Source organism: Zosterops lateralis, assembly GCF_965231275.1.
Source record: "Zosterops lateralis genome assembly, chromosome: 1".
NCBI classification, from domain to species: domain Eukaryota; kingdom Metazoa; phylum Chordata; class Aves; order Passeriformes; family Zosteropidae; genus Zosterops; species Zosterops lateralis.
Window position 1 is genome coordinate 36538246 of NC_139762.1, and position 18986 is coordinate 36557231.

Sequence of the window (18986 nt, forward strand, 5' to 3'; positions counted from 1 at the left end):
TACAATTTCCCACAAAACAACATATACAAAAATCGTTTTAATGTATGAGATAGGCACAGGATTCATTGGAATGATCAGAACATCAAACTTCATTAAACCTTGTAGGATGTTCCATACTGCAGCCAAGTAATTCAAGCTTTCCTGTTCTACATTACACTCTCAAGTGTACAGAAGAACACCTGTTAATCCAGTAGTTCAAAATGAAGTTGTTATACTTTATATCAAGTACAAAGATGAAAGCCAGGTGACCATACATCCATTACCTATTTTTACTATTTAACCTTTTAGGGCTTTGCTGACCAAAACCATCAACTCAAAGAACCTTTCTTGTTATTTAAACTGTACTGAAATTTTCATTATTTGTTCTTAAATTAGTAATATATTTCAGATCCTCAATAATCTAATTCTCCTGGTACCCAGACCCAATGCTGTAGAAGAAGTCCTGGACTTGTCACTAGACTAAAAAGCAAATTTTCTTCCTCTTTAAGTATATACAGTGACCTGCAGAGTAGGATAACCTAATGTTGTGTCTTACCCTAGAACAACATCCAGCAGCATTCTCCTACAATGCAAAAAAACCAAAGAAGTTATGCAAACCCACATTTGGCAGGACTGGGAATGAAGCCCACATCTCTACTAGAACAGTCATCCATGGAGCCACCCCAGCACTCAAAATACCAGCCAGACACAGTTTTAGCCATCCTGCTTGTACCCAGCACTTTGGTGCCACAGGATCACACCCCTTGTCAGTCCCACCAATAAAACTTGGGATTTATGGGCAACGCTTCATTGCTATCTAATACAGGTGTGGGTTAGGGAGCTGACCAAAGATCATGGCTTTGCTTTGTTTTCCCTTTTTTCCCAAAATAGCAGCAGAGGTGAATTTTTACTTTGTGGTTACCTACTACACAAAAAAGACATTAAATTAAGAGCCATGCTGGATCAATAATTACGAATAGAAATCATAAAGAGAACCCTGATTGCTACAGGGTAACGATGGCTCTAAAGGTACAGTATGAGGTATTTCACTTCCCATTATTATATTTTATATTGGGGAAAAAGCCCAACTCACACATAAAGCAGCTTTAGAACATCTCATAGTTTAAATCTATTTTAATCTCACAAAGCACATATACAGTAAAATCCAGGTATTTCATGTTTAAGTCCCTTATCACATATGTCAATATTACTATTTTATATAGCAACACTTTTGAGCATTTTGAGAGACCTGTGTGATATTGGCAATCCACCAAAAAAAGAGTTTGTTTGGCTTTAGTATGAGAAGAGCAAGGGGCACACTAATGCCAGTTCCAGAGAGGATCAGATGTTTGTTCCCTTGGCTTAGATCAAGTGCAATGGGGTTATAAAAAATGCATATTGGGTTACTTGAAGTATCAATTTTCATGGCAAGAAATACTACCTTAATAGGTCTAGGAAGAGGAAAAATTGTTCCGATTTTGAACAGTCACTTCAGCAGTCAGATTTGCAACCTTTAAATCATTTTTGACAGTGAGCTTGAATTGAGAGAATTACATTCTTAACTAATAGTTGAGATGAAATATTCCGTTTTCATGATCTTTTAAACTAAACATACAAATTTTGATTACAAACAGAAATGACAGGGTTTACAACAGTAACAGGTCTCCAAATCTTAAAAAAAAAAAAGCCCAAACCAATACTAATTTATAAATACAATGCTGAAATCATTCAGTTAGCTAAAACTAATTGCTGAAAAGTAGAATTCAAGCCAGCTATGCTAATCTAATCAGCAAGAGCAGGAAATGCTGAGGTTTTCCATTAACTAATAGATATTAAATATGTCATTATCATGCAAGATTTTCCTTTCTGTCACGTCTCAAGAGCTCAGGATGGTACCAAGGAATAATAATAATAATATTTTTTAAACACACAGAGCATAGCAAAAGCCATGCTTGTAACAGAAGCTCTATGCTGTTTGACATATGTGACGTGTGTGATTTAAGCCTGATGCATGAAACAAGCAGCTACAGTTACTCAACCTTTCTTGGGGAAAGAGCAGTGAGAAGCAGCCCCTTCCCCTCTATTTTTTTTTTCCATTAACTAGAGCCTCAGGAAGTACACCTTCCAAACAATTTATCTGAACAAAATTCCTGTAAATCAGTTTTTTCTATAAAGAGCTGCACATTTCCAGCTTGCAGAGAGGGTAAGCCTTTTTGAACCTCAATTTAAGCAGCTAGGGATACACTCAATTTGTTCTTTCTTCACAAAAGATTACAAGAGCAGACAGAATACAATACATACTTTCTAAATCTAAACTGAGCCTGTGACCCAAGATGCTCGTGTGGCATGAACAGAGAACAATCTTCTTCCTGAATAAAGCCCATTTGCTATTTGTACATCATCTTACAGCTACTCACAATCTGAAAGACTTTGTAAAAGTAAGAAGGTAAATGAAGGTGAATTAAACAGAAGGAAAAACACCCACATTTCATCATAAAAAACTTTCCTAGATGAATGTCACTGTCACAACAAAGATGTCCAACAGGCCTATTTTCAGTTCACTTTTGGGCAAAATTAACTCACAGGACACTGCTTGGTCTCCAGTTAGAGAGCCCAGCCCAAGCACAGGGGAAGGGAGGATGGAAGGAATCTCAACTATTAGAATACAAACTGCAAAATAATTAGTTGCTCTTGAGAGGGGGAAATGACTCTGCAGAGGCATTGGAGGGAATGACACTGGAATTCAAATAACTGTATGAAATACTTGGATAGCAAAGTGGAAAAAATCCAGTGTATACACTGGTCTAATACAATCCACAATGGTCAAATCCTTCTCTTTTTTAGGATCCTTCCGATGCTTCTCTTTTGTAGGAATATAAATAGCTACTTCATTTTCTTCACTTTTTCCTCCTTCTATCCACACCAATTTGTAAGACATAACTCAGGGAGCAATTCTGGATCTAGACTTATGTAGAGATAGATTACCTCCAGCCAAGAAGGTCTTCAACAAAAAACCCAAGGAATAAAATGCACAGACACACAGAAAAATGTGCTAGGCAGTCTACTTCTTTTCTACCAGATAATGGGAGAATCTACGTGTTCATTTAGTCCCAACAAACAGCATCTAAGCAATAAATCTAGTATTAAATCCAATATTATTAATCTAATATTAAATACTGTGGTAGGACTAGCATTGCCATGATAATAAACAGTGGTCATGGGTGATAAGCATCTCCCTACACTGAAGAAGGTGGTTGTGAAAAAATGGCATATTTGTCCTGCGTGGACTCTGACCACACCGTGGGTGTTAGTAGGCTAACATCTAGTGCACACATGTTCTATTAAAGTGAGACATATCCACAGAAAGGAATTATAATAAAAAAAAAAGGACATAAAATGTGAAAAACCTCCAGATTTTGACTATTCTACCTATAATATAAGTACCTTGCAATCTGAAGTAATTCTCTTCAAAGACAGCAAAAAATTATGAGCTTTCCTATCTAAGCACATTAGTTGACTTCCCATCTTCCTATTTATTTGCAACTGTTTGACAAAACTTGAGAAAGAACAAAACCCAATACCAAACCACTCCCACATACATACTGAAATATAGCAGAAGCTTTGGGAATACATCATAAAAAAAAGATAGTAAGCAGTAAGTAAGCAGAAAGAGAGTAAACCTAACTTTGTTTACAAGCTCTAGAGCTATGAATGCTAAACTTGACTTTAACACATGAATGAATACAAAATAACAACACAAACTTCTAAAAATAAAAATGGCAATGTGACCAGAGCATATAGGTGCAGATATGGGAAGGATTATAAAAGTAATGCTCTCATAACTAAAAAGAATATTAAGTCTTTTGGTATAATTCATCATACAATCTTGCTTAAGGACATACAAAACTCCTGAAAGAGGAAAAAAAGTCCAACCTTATCAAAAAAGATTCATATTTGACAGAAAATTTCTTTATATAGCCTCTTTCTCAAGCTCTTCAAGACAATCGGAGGCCTCCCTTACACTGGGACTTTTCAGCTGGCTGAAAAGCTGACAATTTCTCAGCTGTGAATTCTGCAGAATGCTTTTAAATGTCAAAAGAGACATACCAAGCCAAATATTTGCTTTTGGTTTACATCTCCCCAGAAGAAAGTGTAAACAATCATCCTGGTCTTAAATGGGCCTCTAGGTAGCAACTACATCTTAGCCTTTGCCTTTTAGCATGACTCTTGTTCTGAGGCATTTGGAGGAGAAACAGCTATATACATTCCTGTAGCATAAACTCCAAATGGTTTGAGTCAGTTTGCTGTAATAATCAAAGCAACTTCTAATCCATGTAGAGTTTATGCTATATTATCTTCCATAGTGTCAAACACACATATTAGAATTTTAATAGAAATACAGTAACTGCATGCTGTTCAAATCTTGAATTTTACCCAATGGAACAAACTTAGTATCATTTTAGTATAATTTTTATGTCTGCAGTCTCTGAGTTTGCAGCACTGCAAAAATACAAACCCAGTTTCTCATTCTTACTAATATAATCATCAGGCTTTCCTGTTTAAAATCCACTACTAAATTACCTACTGAAACTCCAGACTATGTTGTTATAATTGTCTAATGTATACTATATGCTATATTCAATTTCAATAGGCTTTGAGTCTACATAGCACTACACTCAACCAGACTAGCTTTCTGTAAATTAGTCTGATACAAGTGTATAAACAAACTTTGCAGTTACCCAAGCACTGCAGAACTAATATTTACCAGGAATATAAAATTAGGTCTTTACTACTCACACAAATCTGCAAAGCTGTACACCTGATTCCCAGTATTAAGTGCACGTATAGGCTTTACTTAGCCTAGTATATAAAATGTACAGCTCAAGAATTAGCAAAGTTTTAAAGAGATTAGTACAGCAGAAAGGTATAACAAAAAAAATTAAAATATATTCAAAATTCAAATATTTTCAAAGATAATGATATTTGATTTTACCTGAAAATTAACATCTTCTTTCTTGAATATTAGTGCTCGAACTTCATCAGGATCTCCATTAAATATAGCTTGAACCAATGGTGGCTGAAATGAAGAAAAAACACGTCTTAAAATAAAACCCCATTTTAGGTTTTAGTGATGTTCATACAGTTTTTTTGGTACATAACAGAAACACAAGGTAATGACAAAAAAAAAACCCAAAAAACATTGCAGGCAATAAAACAAACTAACCAGCACCAGTATTTAGAATCAAAGAAACTGCAAGTTTTAAAAACCTCAAACACACAGACATGCCCTAAGTCAATTAAACATATATATATATATGTGAAAGAAAAAAAAAAAAAAAAGGAGCTGAGAAGACGAGCTTATTACAGCTGAAAGGAGAACGCCTTAGAACAAAATTAGAGTTGTCATTACATGCTGCAAATTCTATAGAGTACAAGCAAACAATCCCCTTTTACATTAGCAAGTGACTCAAGTTACTGGAAGTCTTTCACCTGTTTAGACAGAGTGGGAAAGCAAAGTGCATCAGATAAGTATGGTAACAAATTCACACTCACACATCTATTACTAAATATAGCAGGATTTCTTAGTAAGTAAGAAAAGCTGCTGAGGAATGCTAGCAGGATTTAAGTCAGTCACTTGAAAGAATAAAATAATTTAAAGTAATAAAAGCACAGTCCTCAGTGTTGATCATTTCCAGAAAGTGCTAATTTGAATCTAACAGTTATACCAAGATGTTAATCTTTGTTTTAGCTTAGAATTGCTCTAGTTTGATATGACGATATATTCCATCAGTTCTCAAAATAAACAAGCATAATATTATAATACAATGATCACATCAGCTTCTTAAGTGGTACTGCCTAAATGTACTATTGAAGAGTGGGAAGTGGAGCACGGAAAACCCATTTACTTCAAATACATTTCCCCAAGCCTTCTAAAACCCCACTGCTATTACACAAGAATCAAGACCTGTTCTTGCTGCACCATACATAAGGTTACATGAAATAGAATGGACCCTTGCAAGCATAAATTCTACCACTAAGTTTCAGCTTTTCCCATCTTTATTACGAGCAGATTTTATCACCTTGTCTTGTTTCAATGTTGTAGGCATTCATCCTAATCTTAGGAATATAACTATTGGTATTTGAAACAGCATTATAAGCAGGAAATATGCCAACAAACAACATGCCTTACCAGCACATTTCCAGAGGGTGATGGATGTACAGACGCATTTTCCTGAGGTAAATTGGAAATAAATGTGGGAGAATCATCTTCCTCCTCCTCCAAAACAACAATACAGACTCGACTCATTCGATCCGTTTGAAGAAGCAAAAGCAAACAAAAAAATGCCAGCAATGGTATTTTTGGAAGCAGACTGCAGGTATGGCAATAGTGACCATAGAGGAAATACTTTCACCTGTTTCACGTGCCCTCACAAACTTGTGAGTGCTACTGCTGGTGTCTTAGCATCTACAAAGGGACATTCCAATCCTCCCTCACACTTCATTTTCCAGACTTAAACACCACAAGATGTTCAAGACACTGCTAAGAAAAAGTTGTTTTTTATAAAATAAAAAGTCCCTAAGCATCGAAACCACAATAACGAAACTGTGGAACAGCTGATAAAAATATCCCAAGATCCAATCCCATTGGAGCAGCACTCGCTGTCACACAGCTGTCCTTTCACGAGCAAATCTGTCTTTGTTAATGTCACAACTTCCACAGCGTCCTTCTACCCCCACAGTGAAGTCATTGTTGCAGAAGACACGACTCTGTCCTGCAGAGGATGGAACAAGGAACAATTGCCCCGAGAGAGACGCCGCAGCTATTCCCACTCCTGCAAGGTCAGTTTAAATCAGCCCTCCCAGGCTTTCTGGTGACTGAAAATAAACGTGCCCCCCGATCATCCTGCCATTCTACAGCTTCCTTTCTCAATGTCAAAAACAGTCCAGACAGAAAAACACATCTCGGTTCCAGCAGTTATTCAGGACCTGCTCAGGGGAAAATAATTCTTTCCCATGCAAGAAAAGAGCTGCAACGAGCAGCACGGCTGCAGCACATTTACATGCGATGAGTCAGACCACAGGGACAATGAACTCCTTGAATAATATTGCAGGCTGAATCCAGCAAAAGCAAAGCAGCCGGTGTTACTCCGTCAGGGACACGAGCAATGCGGAGCGTTCATTTTTCCTTCACCCGGCAGTAGCTGTGGCTTCTCCATCAGGGAATGCGTAAGGCAGAAATACTGTTGCGGAGGAATGCTTCAGCACAACAAGCTAGCTACTGCACACAAAAGCTCCAATTACTGCCTTAGACGACTTCTGCAAAAGCAGTTCATCACTCAAGTGTTTCTTTTGATCACCATGTGAATGCAGTTCCCATGATAGTCTTCATTCAGATTGAGGAGGAGGAAAAATAAGGAAAAAAAAAAAAAATCAGACTTTGTACATCTTCTCTGAGCCAACTTCTTTATTCGAACATCTGTCACTGCGCCAACCTGATCCTCTTCTTCAGTTAGAGCTTCTGCTTATCAGTTTTCTTCCTCGACGAATTAAACGATACCATCAGCAGAGAGCCTTGTAAAGCCCAAAAAGCAGCTTGGCTGTCCGAGCCGGCAGGAGCGGCGCGCCAGGCACGGCCCCCGAGCAGCAGCCTGGGAGCAGCGACTGCAGCCTGGCAGGGCGAAATGCCTAGTAATGCTCACATGTCACACTCACCAGAGCACCCAGCCTGCTCCCAGGGTAACTTCCTCTGGCACCAAAAAAAACCCGCCTTTTGCTTTCTTTGGGGGCAGTCCTTGCAGTCTGTGCCAGTTCGGTGACTAACGCAGCTGAAAACGTAAAAATTCTATAACTGAAGAAAGAGCGACTGTTTAATATTTTCCACTAAAAGCCGCAAAGAAATGTGGTGTACTGGCTCTGCTGACTAACTACACTTCAGGCAGTAAACAATTCCAGCACTTTAACTGCTTTCATATGGCACTGGTCAAAGCAGCAAAACAGTCCTCACTTAACTCACTGAAAACAACAAATGCCCCACATAAATCTTCTGAAAATTAAATAAAAAGTAAAATCTTAAAGCAATGGCTGGGTATTAAAAAGCCAGCTATTAATGACCAAACCTGTGGGGTTTTTGCAATTAGTACAGACAAACACAACCTCAACTTGAAAAAAAATTACATCAAGTATAATTTAAATATAATATTATTAAAATATACCATAATAATGAAGTATAATATGAAGCCCTACAACTTACTGAATAAATACTTCAGCTTGAATCTGCCTAAATGGTGCTGGCTCGTGGGTGTATTATGTAAATGGCTTCTGTCAAAAGTTGCTGGATAAGCTTCAGTGTTACAGGAACAGAGGGAGGAGTTTTGCTCCTGCTGTGCAGCACGAAGCAATTCTGGTGTCCTTCAGTGGCTACTAAGAGCAGAATTTGTCAATGGTGAGCAAGATTGTAGCTCTTCAATAAAGCATTTGCACTCAGGTTTCACACAGGAATCCAGGCAGAGAGAAAGACAGGTTGAAATGGTGTGGATATAAATAGACATACTGAATTCCCACCTTTGAGGGCCAGGAAAAGCTTACATGAACTCTTTTGCAAAAATGTCTACAGTAGCTACATTGCTAATAATAAATTGCTTAAACACCTCCCTTTCCTCCTGACACTTTATGCAGGTGAAAGTTTTTTAAGTGCAAAAGAGTACCTTGGCCAAGGGCTCCCTGACCTCAAGAGTCCTGGCCTGGCAGAATATAGCACCAGACTTTGATTCATCATGAAATTTCAGATTAAAATTTCTCAAGACTAACAAATACCTTTATAAATATATTCTGTTCATTACATAGAGTCTAGTTGTTTTGAAATCATACTTTTGGTCTTAATTACAAAAAAGTAATGATTTGTACACCACACTGCTTTGTTCTAGCATTTCAGCCATTTATTAAAAAAGCAACAGCACAGATTCACAGGAGTACATATGACAGCTTGTGTTCTTCATTGCCACAGCAGAACTAGTTCTAAAAAACTATGGACATCCTCAAAGCTCAGCTATTGCAAAACCCTACTGTCTGCTATGGAATACAACAACCACAACATAGAAAATAGTTTGCTTTCCATTTGTGAAAAATGCCCTAAGGAGCAGACACTTTAGCTTATTTGCACAACTAAACATGCCTCTTCAGTGACTACAGAATAAAGCCTACCATTTCATGTAGACCATTTCATGTAGAGACTGTGACTAAAAAATTCAAAGAGAAGTAAGTTCTAAAATGCATACTCAAGCTTCATATGATACAGACACACTTGCTAGATAATGGTTTTTCAGCTAAGCCCATTGTTCAGTGTAAATGAACACTTTTCAAGAGTCAGTACATTTATACAGTGAGCAAATGCCAAGGGTTCCATATGCTTTTTTTTTGGAATTACCAACTGGACACATTGCTAGATGGATATGATGCCTAATTTAGTTCAAATTATCTGAACATAGTCCCTTTTTTACTTTTGTAATTGTAATTTGACTTTTGTAAAATGCTTCAAAGTCAGGTAGAAATTCAATAGTTACCTTAAAAAGTACGCTTCCACACTCAGTGAAATTTCCTAACATTTTAATTTACTCTGATAAACTATTCTAGTGAACTTAGATACAATTATAATACAATTAATATAAAATATTTTCAAAAGCAAGTTAATATATATCTCACCTAACACCATACATTTTTGAATTGTGATATTACTACAGAGAGTTAAAAGCCAGTACATCACAGTCTGCATTAGAAAGAGAACCAACACAAATGAGTCAATATTATATTGATTTCTATAGCAATCTAAGCCATGTAAGTAGGCAAAAACACCCTATTCATGATAGGACCGTGTGTGAGCAATTGCTTCCATAACCAAAGGAAATCCCAGCTCTGGATATTTCATTTTTGCTCACAATTGACTGGCATTTCCCCCTTACATCCACTTCAAGCAAAAGTTGTGCCTTCCCCTCAATGCAAAGAGCATCTCTAATCACCTCTTCTTTCAACTTCAAAAAACCATCCAAAGTATCTTCTGATGTACAAAATGCAGTTTCTAATGTTACCAAAGAGGTCTTCTAAAAACCAAAAGCTGTTTAGAATTCTACTGTGAGAAAACAAACTAAGGTTTCAATTTGTCAGCGGCTTATCTCGACTAACAACTCTCTATGTAGAAGAGTTAGGAGTAACAGAGAATGAAAGCAGAGTAAATTCAAGATGATTAATTTAAGCTTCTGTTCCTCAAACTAATTTAGGAATCACAACAGAACTTTGCGAAGGTATAAAGAACATTGCATCTCAAACAGTTTGTATTAATAAGACTTAAAATAACTGAAGACAGCCGGTCATCACCATGCATCTTCTCCAAATGTCATCTATTTCCAATAAGAAACCTTTTGAAATGAGAAGTAGGAAGGAAGGCTCAAAAATGGCCTAATTTAAAAAAAGAATGCCATGCCTACAGGGGTTTGAGTGGTGATCCAATGACCTCCATAAGATCTGCTTGCAAAGTAAGATCTCCACACTTAACTCTCAAATTTTAAGAAGTGCAATGATGATACGTATTTTTGTGAAAATAAAGGCTTTTTTGTTGGCATGATAGCTGTAAGAAAAAAAAAAAAGTGTCGTAATTTTCAAACTACACTTGTCTTTAAGTAAATCAGGTTTCAAGAGTCTTTAATGGGTGCATATAAAGAGAATATATCACAAGAATGCAACCTGCAGGTTAAAACACAGATGTCTGCCATCTACACTAGACAGAAAAAACATGAACTCTGAATCAGCTAAAAACAGCAACCTTTTCTATAGATCTGCCCTCTTTTCTAGGAACAAATGAACAGAAGACTGTAGCAGCACTGCTGATGACACTGAAAAACAGAGGACATTCAGTATCAAAGAATCTACTCAGATGATTTCTCTCTTGCCAATCAGCATTTACCGAGTTTTTTTTTCTGGGCTGAGGTTAATCCAACTAGTTTTGGGTAATATTTTGTATCATTAAAGGGATCTAAGAAAGGAAGAAAATTGTTCTGTCAGGCTCCAGTAAAAATGAAGAAACTAAGAACCAAGTTGTATATAAACTCTGCAAGGCAAACACCTAATCTGTGTATTTCTTCAGAAGACAAAGATTGCTTTTAACAGCTACAGCTCTAAGTAAACAGGCATGCCCCAGTATAAGCCGATTTTATCACATACAGACAGAGAGGAGTGTTCAGCATCACCATGAATATAAGTTACAATACTCCTAGAATACTTCTCATGAGTCACTCAACTGAACTCCTCTGCTGTTTCCTCCCCTCTCCTGAGGGAATGAGGTGGAGTCAGGAAAGAGAACAGTCTAAAGCAAGAAATTAGTACCTTTCTTCCCAGATTTGTTCTGTTTATTCCAGAGCATCTGCATCTGCAGAATAGTTTTAACCCCTGAACTCCACAGTTCTCTTTTAAGGACAGCAAAACGGATCTGCTTGCACCTCATGATGCCACACACAATACCTTCTTTTTTCTCATGCAATTATACGGTCTCTGTTAATCTAAAGAACTATTTATTATTTAAAGAACATATTATCTTTGAACACTTGGCAATTAATAAAATCCAGTATCTGAACAGCCATTTCAGCTGGAATTGAAACACAAATACAAAGAAGAAAAATAATTCAGCATTCATTCTAACTCTTCTCAATTGGAGCAACATAAAAAATGTTAATAATAAAAAATGTCTGTGATTCACACATAAACTTCAGTTGTATACTTAAACATGTTAAAAATATCATCTGGTCAAAGAGCAATAAAGCACCTTGAAAGTGTAAAGTCTACCAAGCAAATTTCTTTTTAAGACTTCTCTTTTATATGTCTGAACAATACACCTGCAGACAAACTCTTGGCTGAAAGACCATAAAGCCATCATAGTACAAGATAACTAAATACCTTAAATAATTATCTTAGGTGTCTAAAATATGGAGTCTAGCAATCAAACTGCACAGACCAAAACCCAGAAAAGCAAATGCAACTCCTATTTCTCTTAAAAGAAAGTGAAAACATGAGAGTTCTGCATCTTCCAACATGTTTTCTAGTCAGGATAACACCCAGTACACTTTCCTTTTAGGCCAGATTTAAACTCACTGGCTGGAGGAGGTACCTTGTGCACTTCCAGTGCACTACCCTGTAATCGAAATCTACAATTCAATTTTACATTAACACACAGTATATAAAGGAAGTCCTCCAGTCTGTCTGAAATCATGGTCCCAAGGTAGTTTGTAGAAAATGTGTGTGCTCAGAGTTACCAGTTGCACCCAGCAGCAGCCACCTCTCTGTCTTTTGAGAAACAGAAGGCAGCTATTACATCCAGCAGCGTTTCTAAATAACAATTACACCAGTCTGATGGTGGTATTGTCAGACTTGTAAAATTGACTAGAAGTCAAAACAACTGCCGTTACAGGAAAGAGACACCACAAAAAGGTGCATCTAGCCATATAGAGTTAAGGTATAGGAATAGTTAAGGTAAGCTTGCATCCATGATGACAAACAAAGATCCTGACAAACGACTTTAGCTACTGTGGCATGGACTTTGGACAGAAGACAAGTTGCTTTTTAAGCCATTTTTCTTTTTGGGAGAAGGTAAGTGAAAGAAGATTACTTCTGTTGGAAAATGGAGAAGATATTATCTTAAAATACCCATTTAGTCAAAAACAGAAGCAGGCAAAACACTTCAGCATTTGTTAAACCCACACAAACACAAAATTATTAGCTGTACACTTAAGGTTTTTCCAAGCATGACAGCTTTTAAAAATGTTTTCATAATACAAAAAGCAAGACCCACAAGTTTGTTAAAAGTATTTCCACCTGTTGGCAGAGCAAAGGCAGAAAAGACACTGATAGGAGCAATTCCTCTGGCCTCTTTAGTTCCTTCCAGCTCAGATCATGTCCATGGCCAATTTTGGTTTTTGGCACCGAAAATGGCATCAATTACAATAATAACCACGGTGTCCTTCCAGGAATAATTACTGAGGGCAGCAATTTCAGCTGTGCACACCAGCTCTAAAAGCAGAGTTGACGAAAACAAAATAGAAATCAAAGGCTCAGTCTCAGAAGTCCCCGTTTGCTCTTTCACAACTCCCCTCTCCCAGCACACCCAGCCCGTTGCTGGGAGGTGAGGCTGGACAGGAACGCCAACAAGACAAGAGCAAAAATAAAAACCCAGACACATTGGAAGACCACCACACTGTCACAGCTGGCACTGACAGCCTGATGCTACAGGGAACAATGCTATTACATTTTCCCAAGGAGAAGAAACAGGTAGCTTGGCTGGAGCAACTGAACGACTGCAGAATTCCTAATCATAGTTTTACATCATCTATCATCACCTTGCTTTGAAATTGTTTATACCAATACTGTACACACTCCTATAAATTAACTAAAATATGATCCTACTAAATTATATTAGTGCAGCTGGTAAAACAACTAAGTGAATTCCCTTTGGGCCTGTGGGCGCATGCATATGCTGAGAGGAATTAGTACATCTCCTTTGATCTACTTTTCTACTGATCTATAGTCATGCTCAAGATGAACAGAGGAAGTGCTGATTTTACATATTTCCTCTTTGAAAATTTCTTCCTGCGATACTGTTCCCGCAGAGAAAAAAATGAATCAAACTCATTATTCATTACAGAAAACTAGCCCACATCACAGAAGGTCAACATAACATTGTCTTATTTTTCACCATGCAATAGGTTTGCTATTCCCTCTTCAGTAGGAATTGAGGGGTTTGTGAATAGCGTATGGGATTCAAGGACAGACACTATAACACACAAGAGCACGACAAGCCTCTCAGAGACTGCATCCTTGAATACCAGAAATTCCTAGGGATTTTCTAATGTATGGCATAACAGGCTTCTTCTGTCTCTGATGCACTGAAACCGATTCTCTATGTTTGTATCCCAAGGAAAAGAAGCAATTCTCACCTGGCAGCTGCTTACTCAAAAAAAAAAACCTGAGTGTGATCTTTCATTGCTACATGGGAAAAGAAGTCCCAATTTCCCTGGATTTGTATGCTTTTCTGGTTTGGTTTTGAACAAACTGCTGTTCCTCCAGCAGATGATTAGGAACACATTACATTTGGTCTGTAGGGCTCAGCTTCCCCACAGAGGCTCATTTAGCTGCATGGGCTATAAACCAATAACCTTTTTCCTTAGTTTTTTCCTAACCTTGGTTCTTTAGCTGGAAACCCCCATAAAGGAACGGCAGCACAAAGCAAAACACCCAGATTCAGCACTGGACAGTGCTGGTTTGAGACTGAAAATGAGGAGGTTCTCACTGGAGCCAAGAAATATGGCATAAAGTTTATCATTTCCTCATTAAAACTCTACTGGGCTGCCATGCTGCTGAGCTTTTGAAGAAGAAAATGGTAGTCAGGTACATTTCTAGAAATGAGAATTGCTCTGCTGCCTATGGTGAATAATCACTCTGATTCAATCCCAATCTCCACTATATTGATGACATATAAAACCTTTCACTGGAGTATGTTTGATGACCTTGGGATGACAGACAAATCAGTTTTCAGGTCACATCAAGGTTATCCTCCTAATACCATTCTTTAACACAGATGTGCCAGTTCTTTTAATTTTCCCCTTCTCTTTCCCTGGTAAAATTCACTAGCTAACTAATTTTTTTTCAGTATCATTTCAGTTAACACTGGACTATGCATCATTTTTGATGCTCCAAGTTATGCAAAAAAGAACAAGGAAACCTGAAATTGGCTAAGAGCATATGAAACTACAGAGGAGTTGTGGGTTCATAAAAAACACCTCAATTTTGGAAGATAGGAACAGTAGTAGGCAGCCATATAAAAATCTAACACAAATTCTAGCATTCTACAAGACAAGACATTCTATGCACTTGAAAAGCAGTTTTCATGACTGGATTTTTATCCTATACCACTTAACACATTTTAGGCAGAAAAGTCAAGTCAGTCATGCCAGTCAGAAGAGGACTTTCAAAGTTTTATGTCACCAACCACATCAATCCTTGTGGGTAAGTTGCTATCGTTACAAAATGTTTGCTTTTATACATTTGTCAGAAGTTCCTATGGAATTCCCGCATGACCAAAATCAGCAGTGGCTGGGAGTGCTCCACCAACATTTAGGAACTTGAGTCAGAAACACATACCACTTCCACTCAGACTATTATCTGGGAAACACTAAAAAAAATGATTCATACCATTTTGAGCCATGGAAGGGAGGAAACAAACAGCATATTCAACTATTTAAATCTTTCACTGATGACTCACATCAGTTTAGAACATTTCCAGAACCAGTTGCTTTTCTCAAGTAACAAACAGCAGTTGCCTATTCAAAAAAAAATAAACAACACTGACAGACCCGCTTTCAGCAGCACCATTCAGCTATCAAAGAATTAGTAAAAAGGAAAGAGTTGGGATTTTTTTTTTGCCCTCCCCTCTCCTCCCAAAGCACAAAACTCAAGAAGCTCAGTGGATCTATCTCTGTTAGCCAAGGTCAGAAAGCTCACTGACTTCCAACTGCTAATTATGCTTATTTAAGTTTGATTTTAGCAGTATTTGCAAGAATCAGCTTAGATATGCTGCTACAGCAAACAATCTCATTACCTGTCTCATTTCAGCAATATTAGCAGGGTTTTATTCTAGTCCATGTTTTGCTTGGACTCACAGTTGTGTTATCTCAGCAGCAAATACTAACAAAATTGTAATCCAGTCACCGAAGCAAAAAGATATAACCAATTAAGAGTGGAAAGTAATGAACGACCTGTGAAAAACTAAGAACCAGAGCAGAGCAATGCATTCAAAGAAGTGTTAAACAGCACTCACTGGCTTCCAGTGGTTAAATGACCAAAAGGGGAAACAACACAGGTTGGACTGAGGAACAAAGATAAAACCTAAATAGGAGAAACGATACAGTACAGGCTGCTTTACCTCTACTAGAAGGGCATCAGGAAGAGACACTTCCAAATCTGACCATCTTAGGGAAGGAAAGTTTACTCAGCTTCAAATGTATGTCTGCTATTCACTCAGTCTGATAAGGAAAAGAACTAAAACACATTATCTATCTACATCAGGAAACTATTTAGAATGACAGAATGATAGCAGCATATATTTTCTAAGAGAACCACATAATTTCTGCTATTCAAAACAAAGCTCTGATTTTGTTAAGAAGAAAAGGACTACAAAATCTGCTCATTCAAAAAATCTGTTCAATACCTTTGTCATTACTGACACTCTCCTAGTGGAAAGTTGTGTGAGTCTGAGGGGTGGAAGAGGCTGAATTATTTCACAGCTCTAAAAGAAAACCGAAAAACTGTGGCCTTTGGAAGTTTCTGTTCAGATTTTCCTACTCATTAGTCATGTGATGGTACAATCTGCCTACAACCCAGTGTCCCCCTCCCTGTTCCACCCAGAGATGAGTGTTGTTGCAGGGACAGAGGAGGTGAAAAGGGGGGGCACACTATAATGGCGAGGGCTTTTTTTCCCAGGATGGAGTTTGGGAGGGAAAGGCCCTGAATACATTCATTTTTTTTAGAAGATTTAAAAGTTTTCTTTTAAACAAAACTTTCTTAAAATCAGTTCTCTCTTGCAGAAGAGTTATAAGAGTTGGAACAAACTTTAATATAAATAATTAACTATTATAATACTAAAAATACATATAACATTCCTATGAGTGCAATACATTTAATTCAGTTTTGAGCAGATCGGAATAGACTGTGACCACAGAAGCCACAGTTCAGCTGGCTTGCTCACATGTGAAATTTTGGTTTCCATACATACCAGGAACTCTAAATACTGTGTGTAAGTGAACAAAACGAATCCCAGTTGCTATGGATACCACATTTTATTTTTCTCTCTTCAGTACGTAAACAGTCAGTGTCACTGTACACAAATTATTTTGATTATCTTTAAAATAGCGTGTGTCAATAGCTGCCTCAAGCATCAGAATTTGCTGCCTGGGGAAAGCTAAACTTCCTAGAAGTTTCTAGGAACCCCTTACATCTCCCTCATGTCCAAGAAAAAGCTCCTGTCTGGCAACTGAAAACACTCTATAAAACACAGCTGGATAAAATTCCCATATTCACAGGCACACACTTACAGGCACTAGTACAGGACGAGAGAGCTCATCTAAAACTTCTGCAGCTGCCAAAATAGATGTGGCTTTTCCCAAACTGAGCAAGGAGAAACACAGCTGTAGACAAAAATCTTCCCTGCCTGCTTCAATTCTTCCAAGGAGTCCAGTGCCCACAAGGGAAGCAGCTCTCAGGAGGGCTTTTGTATATTGCTACAGGATAAGAGCATGTACACAACCTTCACTACTTAGTTACTTTTCCTATCAATTTTTCAATCGCGTATTTAAAAGATTAAAAAGCACTTTGCTTAAAAAGTCTATTACCAAATGAAGTTTCATAAAATGCAACAGAGTATTACTTTAGAATGCTAATTAAATGCTTACCACCCTAGAAACCTGTTTGTTTGTTATTGGTAGGTTGCCTTTTTTTTTTTTTTTTTTTAATGTGACATTTGAAAAAGTGTATTAGTCTGATTTTAACTACTGGTCACCAGACAGACTCTTTACTCCTCCCTTCCCCACATGATCCTGGCACATTCAGATCCCTTTCCTGAGCCAGCACAGGCAACTTGTATGACCCAACTGCCCTTATTTACTTTTTTTTTGCTGGTGAATTGTGTGAGCCAGCTCACCATGGGCCTGCAGCTGCCACAGGGCAGTGAGAGCATTCAAACTGCTCATTGCAACACACAGTGATGGGATGACACTGCAAACCCACACCCACCAACCGAGCTCCCTTCATCAACCATGTATCAGAACTATTCCATTCCTTATATTTTCCTTAAAATATCTCAAGACAGTTTTCATGACACCTGAACTTTTCCACAGATGGACACTATTACAACCAAGTATATCACTCCTAAAATTCTTTCCAGTTACACAAAACCATAGTTATGCAAAGAATTCTAAGTTTCTCTAATGATTCAATATGTAAATTGCTCCTAGTAAATTTCCTTTTTAAAAAAAACCATTTTGCAACATTGAAATTTCACAGATTGTGTTAATCAAACTGTCCCTACAGTACTAACGGCATTTTTAAAGCATATGGCTTTATAAAAAAATACTAGAGACTTTTAGGGCCTAGACTTCAAAAACAGCAGACAAAACCAATTATGTATCTAGAATCCACACACAAGCATTTTATATGTTTAATACAAGCACAACACGGTAGTTACAACTTTTACACAATTATCCATATATGATCTAAAACTTTTGAGGTGTGTGTGTGGGGGTTATATTTCTTTTTCAAGGATTTTTTTGGGCTTCATTTCTTCCAAAATCTTCCTCACACTGGCTTCAATCAGTGATTTATTCAATTAAGACAACACCTAGAGGAGAACTTGCAAAGTAAATTTTGTCATTCTTAAAAGCCAACAAATTGCATTATAAAGGAATATTATCATACAGAATCAGAAAGATGGTATCAAAACACAATACATAATACACACACATGAGCTGCATATTACTTATTCAAAATATAAGAAAATTAACTTCTACAGACCCTTGCCTCTAAAACTCCTTTAGGATTAGGTATCTTAGAACCCACAAAAAAACTAAACTCCACTCAGCAAATAAGTGAGTGTAGAAGGGAGAGTATTTGGTCAAGTTTTGTGGCAAAAACGAGGCCAGAGGGCATCTCATATGCAATTGTTTTCTACCTCTTCTTGGCAAGACAACTTTTATTTTATAAAAGCATTATGAAAAACCAATAGCAGATTTCTATAAAATATAAATACACTAGGAAGACTTCAGTATTTAGTAAGAAGAAATCAGTAATATGGTTAGGAGTAGTCTTTTTTTTTTTTTTTTCATATCTTACACATCAAGCTGTGGAGTGTCTTCCCCAGAAAACATCTCATGCAACCAGCATGCTTATAATGAAGGGTAATAAAGAGAACACCACTGAAC

General features: G+C 37.4%; 1 protein-coding gene across 5 annotated transcripts in view; it reads right to left on the minus strand.

Moving 5' to 3' along the window:
• ANKRD28 (ankyrin repeat domain 28) overlaps positions 1 to 18986 on the minus strand; it is a 129490-nt gene that overhangs the window by 67665 nt on the left and 42839 nt on the right. For 3 of the 5 annotated variants that reach the window (XM_083877106.1, XM_083877105.1, XM_083877107.1), the window contains exon 2: positions 4973 to 5056. Coding sequence is in view for 4 of the 5 variants with exons in the window: in XM_083877105.1 (XP_083733231.1) it covers positions 4973 to 5056 (84 nt within the window). In the remaining variant the exon portion in view is untranslated. Of the gene's footprint in view, positions 1 to 4972; positions 5057 to 6169; positions 7680 to 18986 lie in introns of those variants that run through there. The other 2 variants (XM_083877104.1, XM_083877103.1) reach the window with 1 other exon arrangement.